Source organism: Labeo rohita, chromosome 11 (genome assembly GCF_022985175.1).
Source record: "Labeo rohita strain BAU-BD-2019 chromosome 11, IGBB_LRoh.1.0, whole genome shotgun sequence".
Taxonomy (NCBI): domain Eukaryota; kingdom Metazoa; phylum Chordata; class Actinopteri; order Cypriniformes; family Cyprinidae; genus Labeo; species Labeo rohita.
Window position 1 is genome coordinate 13,079,327 of NC_066879.1, and position 15,912 is coordinate 13,095,238.

Consider the following 15,912-nt stretch of genomic DNA (forward strand, 5'->3'; position numbering starts at 1 on the left):
GTTAGCATGATTAGCATTTGTTGTTAGCATGTTAACATGATTAACAAGTTACTAACATGTTGTTAGCATGTTTCTACCATGATTAGCGTGTTGTTAGCATGTTAACATGATTAGCAAGTTGTTAACATGCTAGTAGCATGTTTCTAACATTATTAGCATGTTACTGGCATTTTGTTAGCATGATTAACATTTTACTAGCATGTTATTAACATTGTAGCATGATTATCAAGTTACTAGCATGTTTCTAGCATGATTAGCATTTGTTGTTAGCATGTTAGCATGATTAACAAGTTACTAGCATGTTGTTAGCATGTTTCTACCATGATTAGCATGTTGTTAGCATGTTAACATGATTAGCAAGTTGGTAACATGTTAGTAGCATGTTTCTAGCATTATTAGCATGTTACTGGCATTTTGTTAGCATGATTAACATTTTACTAGCATGTTATTAACACTGTAGCATGATTAGCAAGTTACTAGCATGTTTCTAGCATTATTGGCATTTGTTGTAAGCATGTTAGCATGATTAACAAGTTACTAATATGTTGTTAGCATGTTTCTAGCATGATTAGCATTTGTTGTTAGCATGATTAACAAGTTACTAGCATGTTGTTAGCATAATTAGCATTTGTTGTTAGCATGTTAGCATTATTAACAAATTATTAGCATGTTGCTAACATTATTCTAGCATGATTAGCATTTTACCAGCATGTTGTTAGCATGATTCTAGGAGGAATTAGACTCAGAAATTGTAGTCTCAGAATAATAACAATAATAATAATAACTGTAAGTTTAAGTTGGATTTCAGTAAATTGTCTTTCTCAAGCCAACTTAATAAAGTTATTTTTTAAAAAAAGGGTCACATGTATAAAGCGTTCAGTGTCGATTCCTGAACGTGACGTCCGCATGCTGAGAATCCTGTCTGAATAGTGCTGAAGTCATGAAACACTACACACCAAGAGTTCTGTCAGCGATCTGAGCCGCAGTTTCTCTCTCTCAGCACCATTTTCAATCAGAGCCTGAGAGCCGACTGACCGACGTGAGAACGAGAAAAATCAGTCCAATTCTCTTCAGAGACTCAACAGAGATGGATTAAGGGGTAGGGAGTGTGTGTGTGTGTGTGTGTGTGTGTGTGTGTGAGGAACACACGAGGAGACAGGAAGTCAAACACATCCAGTGCATTTAATGCCGCTCTGAAATACTGAAACACTGCCATCGACTGCAATGAAAGACAAAGCGAGGAAGAGCTCGTGTTCGTTCCTGCATGACGCTGGAGAAACAGCACAAAATCGTCTGCAACACATGATTAATGACCTGCAAAACTCTTCTTAAAGCCTTACTGAACCTGAAACATGCACTGACTAACTGTTTGCAGCAAAACACTTTATAAAGAAACTAATGCCCTGCTTTAAAGAGCTGAATTGAGAAACTGTACGCTAAATGATTTAGAGAGAATTTTATCATTGCAGAGATAAATAAAAATATATCAAAAGTATCAATGTAATACTGCAAGGAAAATAATTGTGATATTTTAATATATAATTCCACCAGCACCAGGTGTATTACCATATAAAAATGTTGTAAATATAATGTAAAAAAAAAAAAAAAAATAATATAAAAAAAAAAAAAAAATAATAATCTTAATAGCAGTATTTACATTTTAATACTTTAAATTAAAATACTAAAATAATTGTATCATCATTAAATAAAAAAAAGCTTGAACTTATTCATTTCTTATAAAATATATTACTTACAAATTATTAATTTCAGGTAATTCAGCCACAATAATAAAATAATAATAAAAAAAAGACAAAAACAAAGAACAAGCTATTAAAATTTTAACAAAAAATAAATGAAAAATAGAAAATATAAAAATAAAAGTAAATATGAAAACAACATAGGTTGGCATAACCATACGCACCTTTAATCATGAATATTAATTTAATATGTTAAAATAATAAAATAATAAAAATATAATAAAAAAATATGAAAAATTATATTTAAAAAAATATTTTAAAAACGTAGTTAATTTCTTAACAAAAGTATTACTTCTAAATTGTTAATTTCAGCTAGGTGGCACAACATTTCTCATTTTGATGTAGTTTAACTCAATGCACTAAATAAACAAAATAAAAAATGAAACAAAATAAAAACATAAAACATATTAAAAAAAATAATACAAAATTAATAAAATAACACTAAATCACTAAAACTTTAACAAAAATTACAGTAATTTAAAACAATAAAAAAATATAATAGTATTGCACTGACACTAAAATTAAACTGATCAGCATGAGTATTTGAACCTTTATAAATATTAATACACTACTGTTCAAAAGTTTGGTGTCAGTATTTTATTTTTTTTTAAGAAATTAATACTTTTGTTCATCAAGGATGCATTAAATTGATTAAAAGTGAGAGTAAATGCATTTATAATGTCACAAAAGTTTTCTATTTGTAATAAAGTCTGTTCTTTTGAACTTTCTATTCATCTGTGAATTCTGAAAAATAAAACATATGACGGTTTCTACAAAAATATCGTGCAGCAGAACTGTTTTCAACATTGCTAATAATCATAAATGTTTGTTGAGCAGCAAATCAGCATATTAGAATGATTTCTGAAGGATCACGTGACACTGAAGACTGGAGTAATGATGCTGAAAATTCAGCTGCGCACTGCAGAAATAAATTATATTTTAACAGATATTCACATAGAAAACACTTATTTTGAATTCTAATAATATTTCACAATTTTTAATGTATTTATGATCAAATAAATGCAGCCTTGATGATCCCAAACCCCTATCCTGGTGCATCTTAGTCTGTTTGTCAGTATAATCAGTGCTATAAATCATCTATTTCTGTATCTACTGATGTTTTTTTATTTGTACGGGATGTGATTCTCACCCCAGTCGGCTCGATCTCCAGAGGACGTTGTTTCGGACGGGCCCTCCATGTCCTCACTGTTGGCCAGGAAGTCGAAGCCCTTAAGAACCTCCTCCGTGTCCAAGTCATCGCTCATATCAGCTGAGGAAGAGGAGGGAGACGGAGACACCTTCCTCCTCACCATCTACGGCAAGAAGAGGACGTGTGACTGACGGCAGCTGGTGTAAGTGACATGTTCTGGGTCTCGGTGTTTGTGAGATGAACGCGTGTGAACGTTAACTCACGGTGGTGAGGTCCATGATGGTCTTGTTCTGTCCCTCGCTGTCGTCATCTTCGTCTTCGTCGCTGAACTCCGCCGCAGCTTTCTCAATGAATTTAAAGGCTTCCAGCACCGTGGCGGAGTCTGATATCTCCGCTTTACTGCGGGTCCAATTTACAACAAAATTAAATTAAATTAAATTAGTTACGCAATAAATAAAGGTTAATATATCTTCAGTAAGTCTAATAAATAAATTAATTAATTTAATAAGATTAATATATATTCAGGGAGTTAAACTATTTTATAAAATAAAATAAAATAAAATAAAGCTAATAGATACTGATATATCTTCAGGGAGTTAAATAAAATATTATTTATTTATTTATTCAGGGAGTTTAAAATAAAATTAAAAAAATATTATTTAATAATTCAGGGAGTTTAAAATGAAATAAAATTAAGCCAATAGAGGCTGATATGTCATCAGGGAGTTTAAAATAAAATGGAATAAAAAAATAAACAACAAAAATAAAATAAAGCTAATAGAAGCTGTTAAAAAAATTAAAAGTTAAAAAAATCAAAATCAAATCAAATCAAATCAAATAAAGCAAACAGACGCTGATATATATTCAGGGAGTTTAAAATAAAATAGAATTTAAAAAAATAAATAAATAAATAAAGTTAACAGAGGCCAATACATCTTCAGGGACTTCAAAATAAAATAGAATAAAATAAAATAAAAATGAAATAAAATAAAGCTAACAGACGGTGATATATATTCAGGGAGTTTAAAGTAAAATAGAATTAAAAAATAAATAAATAAAGAGGCTGATATATCTTCAGGGACTTTAAAATAAAAAAAAAAAAAATAATGATAACAGAGACTGATATATTTTTTAGGGAGTTAAAAACAATAAAAATAAAATAAAATAAAATAAAATAAAATAAAGCTAACAGAGACTGATATATTTTCAAAGAGTTTAAAAATAAAATAAAATAAAATAAAATAAAAAACAAACTAATATTGACTGATATGTGGTCAGTGAATCAAAAATAAATGAGCTAATATGGTCCGTCTGTTTCACTCTCTGAGAACAGAAGTCGTCCCGTGTCGCTCCGTCACTGACCCGATCATGGTGGTGGTGCTGTCCTTCAGCGAGGACGGTTCGGTCCCGTTCACCATGGGCTCGGTCCTCTTGTCTCCGGGTCTCTCTCCGCTGTCTCCAGCCAGACCGAGCAGCGCTTTGACCCGCTGGGACTTCACATCCAGGATGGTGTCGGTGTATCCCACCTCCTGCAGGTACCTGAACGGGACATGACAAACCTCAAAGCTCAAAGCTGACTTACATAACGAGAGTCTAGAGCGCATTAATCCAAACGCTCAGATTGCACATTAACTCACATTTCGTTTATATGAGCGCATTGAGTTAATATGTATACAAATATATGATCAAGCAACTGCAACCGTGAAACTCATGATCTCAGCTGCATGGCTGCCACAAAAATAAATTAAATATATAAATAAATTAAAAAATTAAAAGCAGTGTCTTATGAAACCTATCGAGAGCATTTCATCCTAAAATCAAAAAATAAAAACAAGATATTCTAGAACAGAAACTATATTAAACAACCATTAAAATATCTAGCATTGTGGATTATTGTAATCAGAAATTTAGAGAAAATGTGTTCAATTATCATGAGAATAACGTTACAATATTAATAAAAAGACATCTTCACTTTATATATGCAAAATGTAATTTCTTGTTTTTATTTTTTCACTTATTTTTTTCATATTTTATTTTTATTATTATTATTATTATTATTATTTTTTTTTATTTGTCATTTTAACTTTACTTAGTTAGTAACTTTTGTATACACTATTCATATTTTTAATTACTTTCTATTTTTTACATTTTTGGTTTCATTTTAATTTAATTTAAAGTTTGTGTGTTTTTGTCATTTGTATTTTTTTTTAAATATAGAAAAATAAGTTTCTATTTTTTATATGTTTTAATTTAAATTGTTTTAAAAAATGTTTTAAAATATTTTAAGTTTTAGTCTGAGTTTTAGTTTTTTAAAGTTTCAGTAAACGTTTTTTATGTTTAAAAAAAAAAACCATCTATACAGTTTTTATTATTTTTGATGTTAGTTTTAATTTTAGTACATCGAATATAGTTTTAAAAAATATTTTATGGCAGTAAATGTTAATTAAAAAAAATATATATTGTTTGAGTTTTAGTTAAAGATGATAAACTTAAAACAGATGCAGGATAAGCAGTTTCCAAGCACATCGAATGCCGTTTCTCCAGGTTTAAACACGCGATTAAAGTCAAACCTCAGCGCTGAGAGAGAAGCGTCCATCAGTACAGTCAGCGTACGGATCACGTACCTGCAGCGAACCCCACACACACCCGCAGCGTCCTGTGCTAACACTCCTGCGGTCTGATGTCTGGAAGACGACGCTGGACTCGACTAAATCTTTAGCAGCAGTTTAAGAAGAAAACAAGAGAGAAAGAGCGAGAGAGCGGAGCGTGTGGCGTCTCTCGCTGTACCAGCCTCTCTCCAGGCACAGGAAACTCAACGAGACGAACAATCCCGCATTCATTCAGCCTTACTGTCACTGACACACACACACACACACACACTCATACATCTACCAAAGGCATGCTACAGACTTCTATTGTTTCTTTATAAAACTAATGAAATAATTCATATATTTAATAAACTGATTAACTAAATTATACCTCTCTGCAGAATTAGAATTAAAATATTATGTAAGACTCACTTTTCCACCTGAGGACGCGCTCAAGGATCCTCAAAGGAGTTCTGTCATATGGAACTCATTATATGTCTTGTTAAAATGTGTTTAATTGTCATGAAAGTGATGTCACAGTATAAAAAATAACAATAATCCTAAAACAGGCTTAATTTTCTAATTGAAAAACATAATTTCATGTTTTTATTCCTTTGATTCTGTGGTGAAAAAAATATAAAAAAGGAATAATAATGATATTTTAATAACAATTCTTTTTATTGAAGAACATGCTATTCTTGAAATTTCCAGAATCACAAAGTAAATTATAATTAATTTAATAGAATTAATACTCCCAGTTTCTGGTAATTAAAAAAGCAGTTTTGTCACAATCTTAAACATTTGTATACATATTTATTTCAGTTTTATTTACGTGCTTTTGTCATTTTAGTTGTTTTTTTTTTTTTTATATAATTTTATTCTGCATTCATTTTTTTTTATTCCAGTTTTAATAATTTTAGTACTTACACTTATTTTATTTCAGTTTAGCTAATTTTTCATCTACTACTTTTATTTTATATTTATTATTATTTTATAATATTTATATTTATATGCATTTATTTATTTCAATTAAGGAAAACTATTTTTAATAGTTTTAGCTAACAATAACAATGCTGGTCATAATTACAGCAGAAAAACTCACTTATATTCAATTTTGTAGACAAGTTTTGTGTCCTTAAAATTGCTGTTCAGGGTTATTATTGTTAACTAAGGCTAAAATTAAAACTAAAATCATCAAAATAAATAAATAAATAAAAATAACACAAAGAAATGCTAACTTGAAATTAAATAATTTTGAGCTGAAATGAAAGGAAAAAATAAGTCAATAATAATAAAAAAACAACAACCTTAAGCTGTCAAGACATAATATAATTCTAATTTTGTTTAGATTAACTTACTAATATATATAACTAATACTAATATTAAAATACTAATACTAATAAAACTAAAATGAAAATGAATAAGAACTATATTGACATATTTTACTAAGACAAAAACTAGTAATAAAAATAACAAAAACAACAAAATGACTAAAAGTAAAATAAAAACTTCATAAGAAATATTTCTGCTAGTTTCATGGACATAATTTTAGTTTAACTTGTTAACTTTAGCTTAACATAAATAAATAAACATAAGTAAATAAATACATTTGAAAAAAAAAAAATCATATTAAAAAATTAAATTAAATTAAAAAATAAAAACTTCCTAAAAATATTTCTGCTAGATTCATAAACATAATTTTAGTTTAACTTGTTAACTTTAGCTTAACATAAATAAATAAACATAAATAAATAAATACATTTGAAAAAAAATAAAAAATATAATAATAATTAAAAAAAATAAAAATCATAAAATTAAAAAATAAAAAACAAAAACTTCCTAAAAATATTTCTGCTAATTTCATAGACATAATTTTAGTTTAACTTGTTAACTTTAGCTTAACATAAATGAATATAAATAAATAAATACATTTGAAAAAAAAAAAAAAAAAAAAAAATTAAAAAATATTAATTAATATTAATTAAAAAATAACTTTATAAAAAATATTTCTGCTAGTTTCATAAAACTTTAACTAAAATTAAAATGAAAACTAATTTAAAATATGAATAAAGTTAAAACAGTATTTTAATAATACTGAAATAACACAGCTGTTGTTGGGTAAATGAATTAAAAAGGTTGTATGTGTGTTTTCATCTACATCATTCAGTGTCCACACTGCCATGGGTAAATAAATGAATGAATAAATAAATAAACTAATTAATTAGTACTATTGATAATTAAATATCCATAGTATAAGAATTATTATCATGTGTGTGTGTGTGTGTTCTAAGACTGCTGGGAAACAAAAAGTTGCTGGCAGCCATTCACTTCCATTATATATATATTTTTTTCCATACTATGGAAGTCAGTGGCGACCAGCAACTGTTTGTTTCCCAACATTCTTCAAAAGATCTTCCCCTGTGTTCAAAAGAACAGTAAACAATGACAGAATGTTAATTTTTGGGTGAACTGTTCCTTCAAATACCAGTCGCACAAACCCATCACACGATTCATCAGACGTGTAACAAAGCGCACGAGTCGAGAGCCGCGCGGACGATTATTATAAAGCGTTATACTGTCTTTGCTGCTGTAGTGCGCCAGTCATGTGATCAGAGGTGTGAGTTCATCTGAGTTTCAGGATTACAGTCTGAGCGCTAAACCTCATCAAATCAGTGCGGTGTGAACCTCACCCTCGTTATAAATGAGCTTCTCAACAATCAATATCACACAGCCACGGCCGGCGCTCGAGATCTCCTTACGCTGGAGATCAGCGGATCTATCCGTATTTATATATAGATGAGAGTGTGGAGGTGTGGAAGAACTTCATGTTCGGTGTGGGAGTGACCTGCAGTGCTTTACCTCCTGTGTGTCATCCACAAACACTAATACAACTCTTTTTGTTTTCTTCATGTCTTTACTAAACACTCTCAACTGCTGCTTTAATATTAATTATGATTTAAATCCAGTCTAAATTGAAAAAAAAAAAAAAAAAAAAAAAAAAAACTCCTTTCACCCTAACATCTAAAAGAATAAAAACTAAAAATAATGGAATAAATGCTAGACATTATATTTTGCATAAACAGGAACATAATAATGATAATTTAAAGAAAACATGTTTAACTGTCATGAACATGATGTCACAATATAAAGGCTTCATTTTCTACATGCAAAAAATAATCCAATTTTTTATTTTTTTGATTGTGTGGTGAAGAAAAAAAAAAAAAAAAAAAAAAAAAAAGTAATAATACTATTTTAATAACAATTGTTTTTATTAAAGAGCTTGCCGTTTTTGAAACTTCTGGAATCACAAAATGAATTCCAATCAATTAATTTCATATAATTAATAATCACAGTTTCTGTTAATAGAAAACTTGGAAAACAACCAGTTGTCATAATCTGTTAATATATATATTTTTTTATATATATACTAATTATACTATTTAATTTATATACTATTATAGTATTTAATAATAATTAAAGTTAATATGTAGTTTTAATTATATATTTTTGTTGTTCATTTTTATCTATGTGTTTTTGTCATTTCAGTTTTTTATTATTTCTTTTTTTTAGTTTTTTAATTACTTTTAGTTTTTGTGTTTTTTTTTATATAATTTTATTCAGCTTGATTTTTTATTCCACTTTTAGTAATTTTAGTATTTTATTACACATCTGTTTAGTCTTCATTTTTTTCATTTTTATTTGTGCTTTTGTCATTTCAGTTTTTTTAATTTCTTTTTTAGTTTTTTTTTATTTACTTTCAGTTTTAGTTTTATATATAATTTTGTTCAGCTAGAATTTTTTTATTATTATATTTATTTTATTATATATTTTTAGTCTTAATTTTTTCATTTTTATGTGCTTTTGCTATTACATTTTTTTTTATTTATTTTTAGTTCCGTTTTAGTTTTTTTATATAATTTTATACAGCTAGAAATGTTAGTAATTTTAGTATTTTATTATACATTTTTAGTCTTCATTTTCATTTATCTAATTTTTATTTATGTACTTTTGTCATTTCAATTTTGTCTTTTTTTAGTTCAGTTTTAGTTTAGTTTTATAAATTTTATTCAGCTTGATTTTTTTTTATTTATTCCACTTTTAGTAATTTTAGTATTTTATGACATATCTTTAGTCTTCATTTTCATATATGTGCTCTTGTCATTTCAGTTTTTTCTTTTTAGTTCTATTTTAGTTTTTGTGTTTTATATAATTTTATTAATCTAGTTATTCCACTTTCAGCAATTTTAGTATTTTATTTTTAGTCGTCATTTACATTTTAATTTATGTGCTTTTGTCATTTTAGTTTATTTTTTATAATTTTATTCAGCTAAAAAAATGTATTTCACTTTTAGTAATTTTAGTATTTTATTATATATTTTTGGTCTTCATTTTCATTTCATTTCATTTTTATGTGCTTTTGTGATTTCAGTTATTTCTTTTTAGTTCAGTTTTAGTTTTTTTATATAATTTTATTCAGTTTGATATTTTTATTTCACTTTTAGTCATTTTAGTACTTGCACTTTATTTAATTTCAGTTTCAGCAAAAAAAAAAATTTTTATTTTATACATTTTTTATTCATTTATTTTATTTCAGCTTTATTTCAATTAATGAAAACTACTTTTAATAGCTTTAGTATATATGTGTGTGTGTGTGTGTGTGTGTGTGTGCGTCACTCACTGTCTCAGCAGTTGTCGTCCCTGTTTCCAGCTCAGCTGACTGTTGGGTGGTTCAGGAAGAGCCTCGTTCTCATTGCCCTCATCTAAAGGTCAAAGGTCAAAGGTCAGACACAGGATGGCACACGCCTGTCACTCACAGTATATTTGCACATGAGCTGCTCACAGCTTCCTGTCCGACCGCATTATTACAGACTGCAGAGACAAACAAAGCGCTCTGAGGCTGATTTACAGTGACGTCCATTTGACACAAATGTTTGGTTTGTTTGTTTTAGATTTCCAGAACGTTTCTGAAAAAATCCGACGTGATGTGTAGAAGTGAAGCACTACCGACCAGACAAGAGTTTGGACTGAATTCTCATCATTCCTAAATGTGCTTATCACACATGTTCCTCCACTTTCAAAAACATCCCAGAATGCACCTGACGAAAGCAGCGCTGGAATCCAGACACTCAGATTTCGAGGTTTTTCATTTGTGTCGCATGCTTTGATCACTGCGTCATTCCCACACTTACATTTGTGTTATTTCAGCACTTTTTATAATAAAGAATGAGCAGATGTGTCCAATCTTTTCCCTGCCAGACTAGAATTTGATTATTATAGTATTAAGCAAAGCTGCACAATTAATCAAAGTAAAACCGAAATGTAATTAATATTTGGAAACACAACATGTGCCAAACATCTTCACAAAATCATAATGAGAAGCTTTAAGGTGCCCTGCGGATTTCCATCAATAAAAAAGTCTGACAGTTACAGTTTTTTTAAATAATCTTTATTATTATTTTTATTATTATTATTATTATTATTATATTTTAAATACTTGGAATACTTTTTAATTTTACAGTGAAATATTTCTGTATGTAAATCAAGTATTTAAAAAAATGTAAAATATAATAATATATAAAAATACAACCGCAGAATTTACTATATATTCATTTAGTAATTATGGAAACAATAACAATAACAACAATAATATAATACATAATAATACAGTAATATTTACTATATATTAGTTTACTAAATTTTATTTGTAGAAATAATAATAATAATAATAATAATAATAATAAATACAATAGAAATATTTCTTTAGTTTTTTAGTACCCTTTTAATATTTTTAGTAGTAGCAGCAGCAGCAATAATAATAATAATAATAATAATAATAATTACTACTACTATAATTACTAATATAATAATAATAATAATAATAATAATAATATTATTATTATATATGTATATATATATGTATATATATATATATATATATATATATATATATATATATTTTTTTTTTTAATCCATATTAATATATAAATAACATAATTCAGACAAATTGTGCAGCCCTAAATACAAGTACAGCAAACCTGGATATTTTAATTAATTAATTTCATAATTTAAAACATCAAATCACAATCAAAATGTCAAATAAAAAGAAAATTAAATCATTATTATTATTAATATGTTTATATATATATATATATATATATATATATATATATATATTTGATTTTACAGTGAAATATTAAAATAATAATAATAATAATAATGATAAACATTTAATTTTTGGGGCAAACTGTGCAGCAATACAAAAAAGAATTCACAGTTAAAATGTATACTTAAATTATTGTTATTATTTTATTACTATTATTTTTTCAATTTACAATTAATATTACACTAGTAATATTATTTTTTTTGCTTTTATTTAACAGTCTTATTTTTATTTAATAATAATGATAATAATAATAATAATAATAATAATAATAATAATAATAATAATAATAATAATTTTCATTTTTTGGGAAAATTGTGCAGCAATACAAACAAACAACAGTTTTTGGAGTCAAAATGTACACAAAAATAATAATAATAATTATTAATAATAATTATTATTTTTCACTTTATAGTGAAATATTAAACTAGCAATACTTCTTGTTTGGCTTTTTTAAACAATATTCTTAATTTTATTTAATAATAATTTTTGGCCAAATTGTGAAGCCTTACAAGTAAGCACAGAAAACCTGGAATTCTAAGGCATTTTTCATTGCCGATGTCGCAGAAACTGTGATCAGCTCACACTTTTGCAGTGCAGACTCGTGATCTTCGTGAGCGTTTACCTGAGTCGTAGCTGGGCGGCTTCATGTCCCCCTGGTTGAGCTCCGTCCCGTACTTCAGCTTGTGGTATTTGGCCCTGCGGAGGAGAGAGAGACACACAGCGGAGGTTCAGCGCTTCTGTTGCCACGGCGACAGCACCTCGAGTCGCGCACACGCGTGTAGGACGAGTCTATAAATTCCCTGAATGTGAGAAGTCTTGATGGGATCGAATACCACAGGAAACCAGACCCAACTCCAGGAATCACCTCACATTCCTCAAACCGAACGCTTTCAGCAGAAACATTTCTGACAAATCTGATGCTGTCGGACAAAAACGGGTTTTTCCTAATTTTTTTTTTTTTAATAATCCCCACAAGTATTTGTATTTTGCATATAAACTGTCCTGACAGCATCACTGTTAAACATGCATGCATGTGCATTAATCAATATATAATCATTTGACAGCAAAATGCACATTGCATTAAAAGGGAACATGTGCGGGATGTTTTTTTAAGAAACTAAATGCAAAAAAAAAAAAATTGTGCTTTTTCATTTTTTTTTATTTATTTATTTTTTTAAATATGTATTCATTTAATGCATTTATTTAAATGTTTTAAAAATAGTTTAAAATCGTTGCTTGGTACCAATATATTAAATTTAAGTTTTTTTTAATTGTTACATTTTTTTTTTTTTATATTTATTTATTTTATTATTTAAATTGTTTAAACTTTAATATTAAACTTAAATATCTGTAAATGTATATTCATATTACTTAGTTCTTTAAATTATATATAAAAGAATATATACATATATATATATATATATATATATATATATTTTTTTTTTTTTTTTAAAAAAATGTTTAAATCTTAATTATTAATATATATATATATATATATTCATTTTATTTTTTAAAAATGGCTTACATTTTAATTATTTTTTTAAATGCATATTCGTTTTATTTTTCAATTTACAATGAAATATTACACTAGTAACATTTATTGTTTTGCTTTTTTAAAACAATATTCTATTTTTTATTTAATAATAATAATAATGATGATAAATAATTTAATTTCTTGGGCAAATTGTGTAGCAATACAAACAAACAACAATTTTACAGTCTATTATTATTATTATTATTATTATTACTACTATTATTATTATGAAATATTACACTAGTAATGATTATTAATGATTATTATTATTATTATTATTATTACTACTATTATTATTATTATGAATTACACTAGTAATGATTATTAATGATTATTATTATTATTATTATTATTATTATTATTATTATTTTTCATTTTTTGGGCAAACTGTGTAGCAATACAAACAAACAAAATTTTTGCAGTCAAAATGTACACTAAAATTATATAATAATAATAATAATAATAATAATAATAATAATAATAATATTTATTGTTATTATTTAATTTTTGGGGGCAAATTGTGTAGCAATACAAACAAATAGCAATTTTTGCAGTCAAAATGTACACTAAAAATATTATTATTTTATTTTTATTTATTATTATTAATAATAATAATAATAAAAATGAAAATCAATCATTTAATCAAATAACAAACTGACACCTACTAGCATTTGATTCAAGAAGAACTAGACTGAGAACATCAAATCTAATATTATTTCACAGATCGTTTTGACTGTAAACTCAGATGAGATGATCTTCATTTGAAGCTATAAAACAGACAGCAGTGACGCACATCACATGAATTCAATATTAACGCGCTGTTGCTTGGTAACTGTAAACAGCTGAACAAAGAAGCCGTTTCTTGACGTGACAAAAGCACGAGATCCTGACAGAAAGTGCTATATGACGACTGATTATCAGCTACTGATGCAGATTTCGGGGCCGTCATTATGTGTACGTCCAGCGCCGGCGCGTGTAAAGCTGCAGTCGATGCATTTTCAGAGGTTTCCCTGCATCTGAATGACAGAGGACGTGTATAATTTGAGCGGTACGGAGGCTGAGCGTGACTCATCGTGAGCACAGAGACAGAGAGAGGACGCGGGAATCATGGGAACTCATCATCAAATAAACTTCAGACGCGTCTCGCTCCCTGCAATCAGGCTACATAATGGCTGTGTTCATACACACACGCGTCAATGATGTGCGGATCACTAAAGTGTGTGTGTGTGTGTGTGTGTGTGTGTGTGTGTGTGTGTGTGTGACCGCTCCTGTTTGAGAGCGTATTCCAGCATCTTTATCCGTCTCACCAGGTCCTTCTTCAGGTTTTCCTGGCCTTTCCTCTCGCCCTGCAGGAACGCAATCTGGGCCTGCAATAAAAAAAGTATATTCATTATTTATATAGAGCTGGAAATGTGTCTAGAAAGATTGATTTTCATTACTTGAATAGGTTTGAAGGTGCATTTCATGATAATTTCAAAAAGAAACAATATTTAGCATGAAGACATTCCTGTGAAAGATCATTTGTGACATTATTTTATTTGACAATTAATACACACACACACACACACACACACACAAAAATGAAAACAAATATATATATATATATATATATAAAAAAAAAAGCAGAAAAAGAATGTGCATTACACCAGCTGTTTTTTTAATTTAATTCATACTGATAAAAAAAATAAATACAAAAAAGAAAAAAGAATGAATTTTATCACTGTAATTAAAAAAAAAAAAAAAAAAAAAAAATTTAAAAAAAAAAAAAAAAAAAAAAAGTTTTTAATTACAACATAAACATTTTACAATTAATTAATGCTTAATTAAATAACAGAAAAAAAAAAAAATATAATGGAAAAAAAAACCTCGAAAAATGTTTTATTACACCGATTGTTTTTTCAATTTAATTCATACTGATAAAAAAAAAAAACTGAAAAAAAAATAAAAAAGAAAAAAAGACTGAAACACTGTAATTTTTTTAAATTTATACCTATTTGAAAAAAAGAACAGAAAAAACATATAATTAAAAAAAAATGAAGAAAAAAGTTTAATTATAATGTAAAGATTTTACAATTAATTGAAGCTTATTTAAATAACAGAAGAGAAAAAAATACAAATCTAAAAGAAAAAAAAACTCGAAAAATGATTTTCATTACACTAATTGCTTTTTCAATTGAATTCATACTGATAAAAAAACGGAAAATAAAAATAAAAACAGAATACAAACAATGAAAAAAGGACTAATTTTAATTACTGTAATTTTTTAAAATTTATGCCTATTTGAAAAAAGAATAGAAAAAAAAACGTAAATATAATTTTAAAAAAAAATGAAAAAAAGTTTAATTAAAACGTAAAGAAGATTTTACAATTAATTAATGCTAATTTAAATAACAGAAAAAAAAAATACAAATATAATAGAGTTTTTCAAATAAACTCCTGAGAACTTGATTCTCATTTAATAATCTAATAAATAGACTTGAATCTGAAACGAACCAAAACCAACCAAACGCTGAACTGAATCAAACCACTGAGAGTTTTCCTGGAATCTCTGGAATTTGTCTCTTAATAGAATCATTGGCAAACGGCCCGTTCATAATGCAGGAAGTCAATTAACAAGTCTGTTCATGACAAAAACACAATCAGATCAACAACACACATCCATAATTCAGTCTGTGTGAGCCGAGACCAGCACAAAACCACCACAGAGATGACAGAGACTG

The 15,912-nt window shown here is 27.2% G+C and overlaps 1 protein-coding gene across 2 annotated transcripts in view; it reads right to left on the reverse strand.

Moving 5' to 3' along the window:
- strn (striatin, calmodulin binding protein) overlaps nt 1-15,912 on the reverse strand; it is a 55,614-nt gene that overhangs the window by 16,959 nt on the left and 22,743 nt on the right. For both annotated transcript variants that reach the window (XM_051122365.1, XM_051122363.1), the window contains exons 2-7: nt 14,456-14,559; nt 12,281-12,354; nt 10,174-10,255; nt 4,270-4,446; nt 3,171-3,306; nt 2,908-3,070 (exon numbers count right to left, since the gene is read on the reverse strand). In XM_051122365.1, coding sequence (XP_050978322.1) covers nt 2,908-3,070; nt 3,171-3,306; nt 4,270-4,446; nt 10,174-10,255; nt 12,281-12,354; nt 14,456-14,559 — 736 coding nt within the window. The remainder of the gene's footprint in view (nt 1-2,907; nt 3,071-3,170; nt 3,307-4,269; nt 4,447-10,173; nt 10,256-12,280; nt 12,355-14,455; nt 14,560-15,912) is intronic.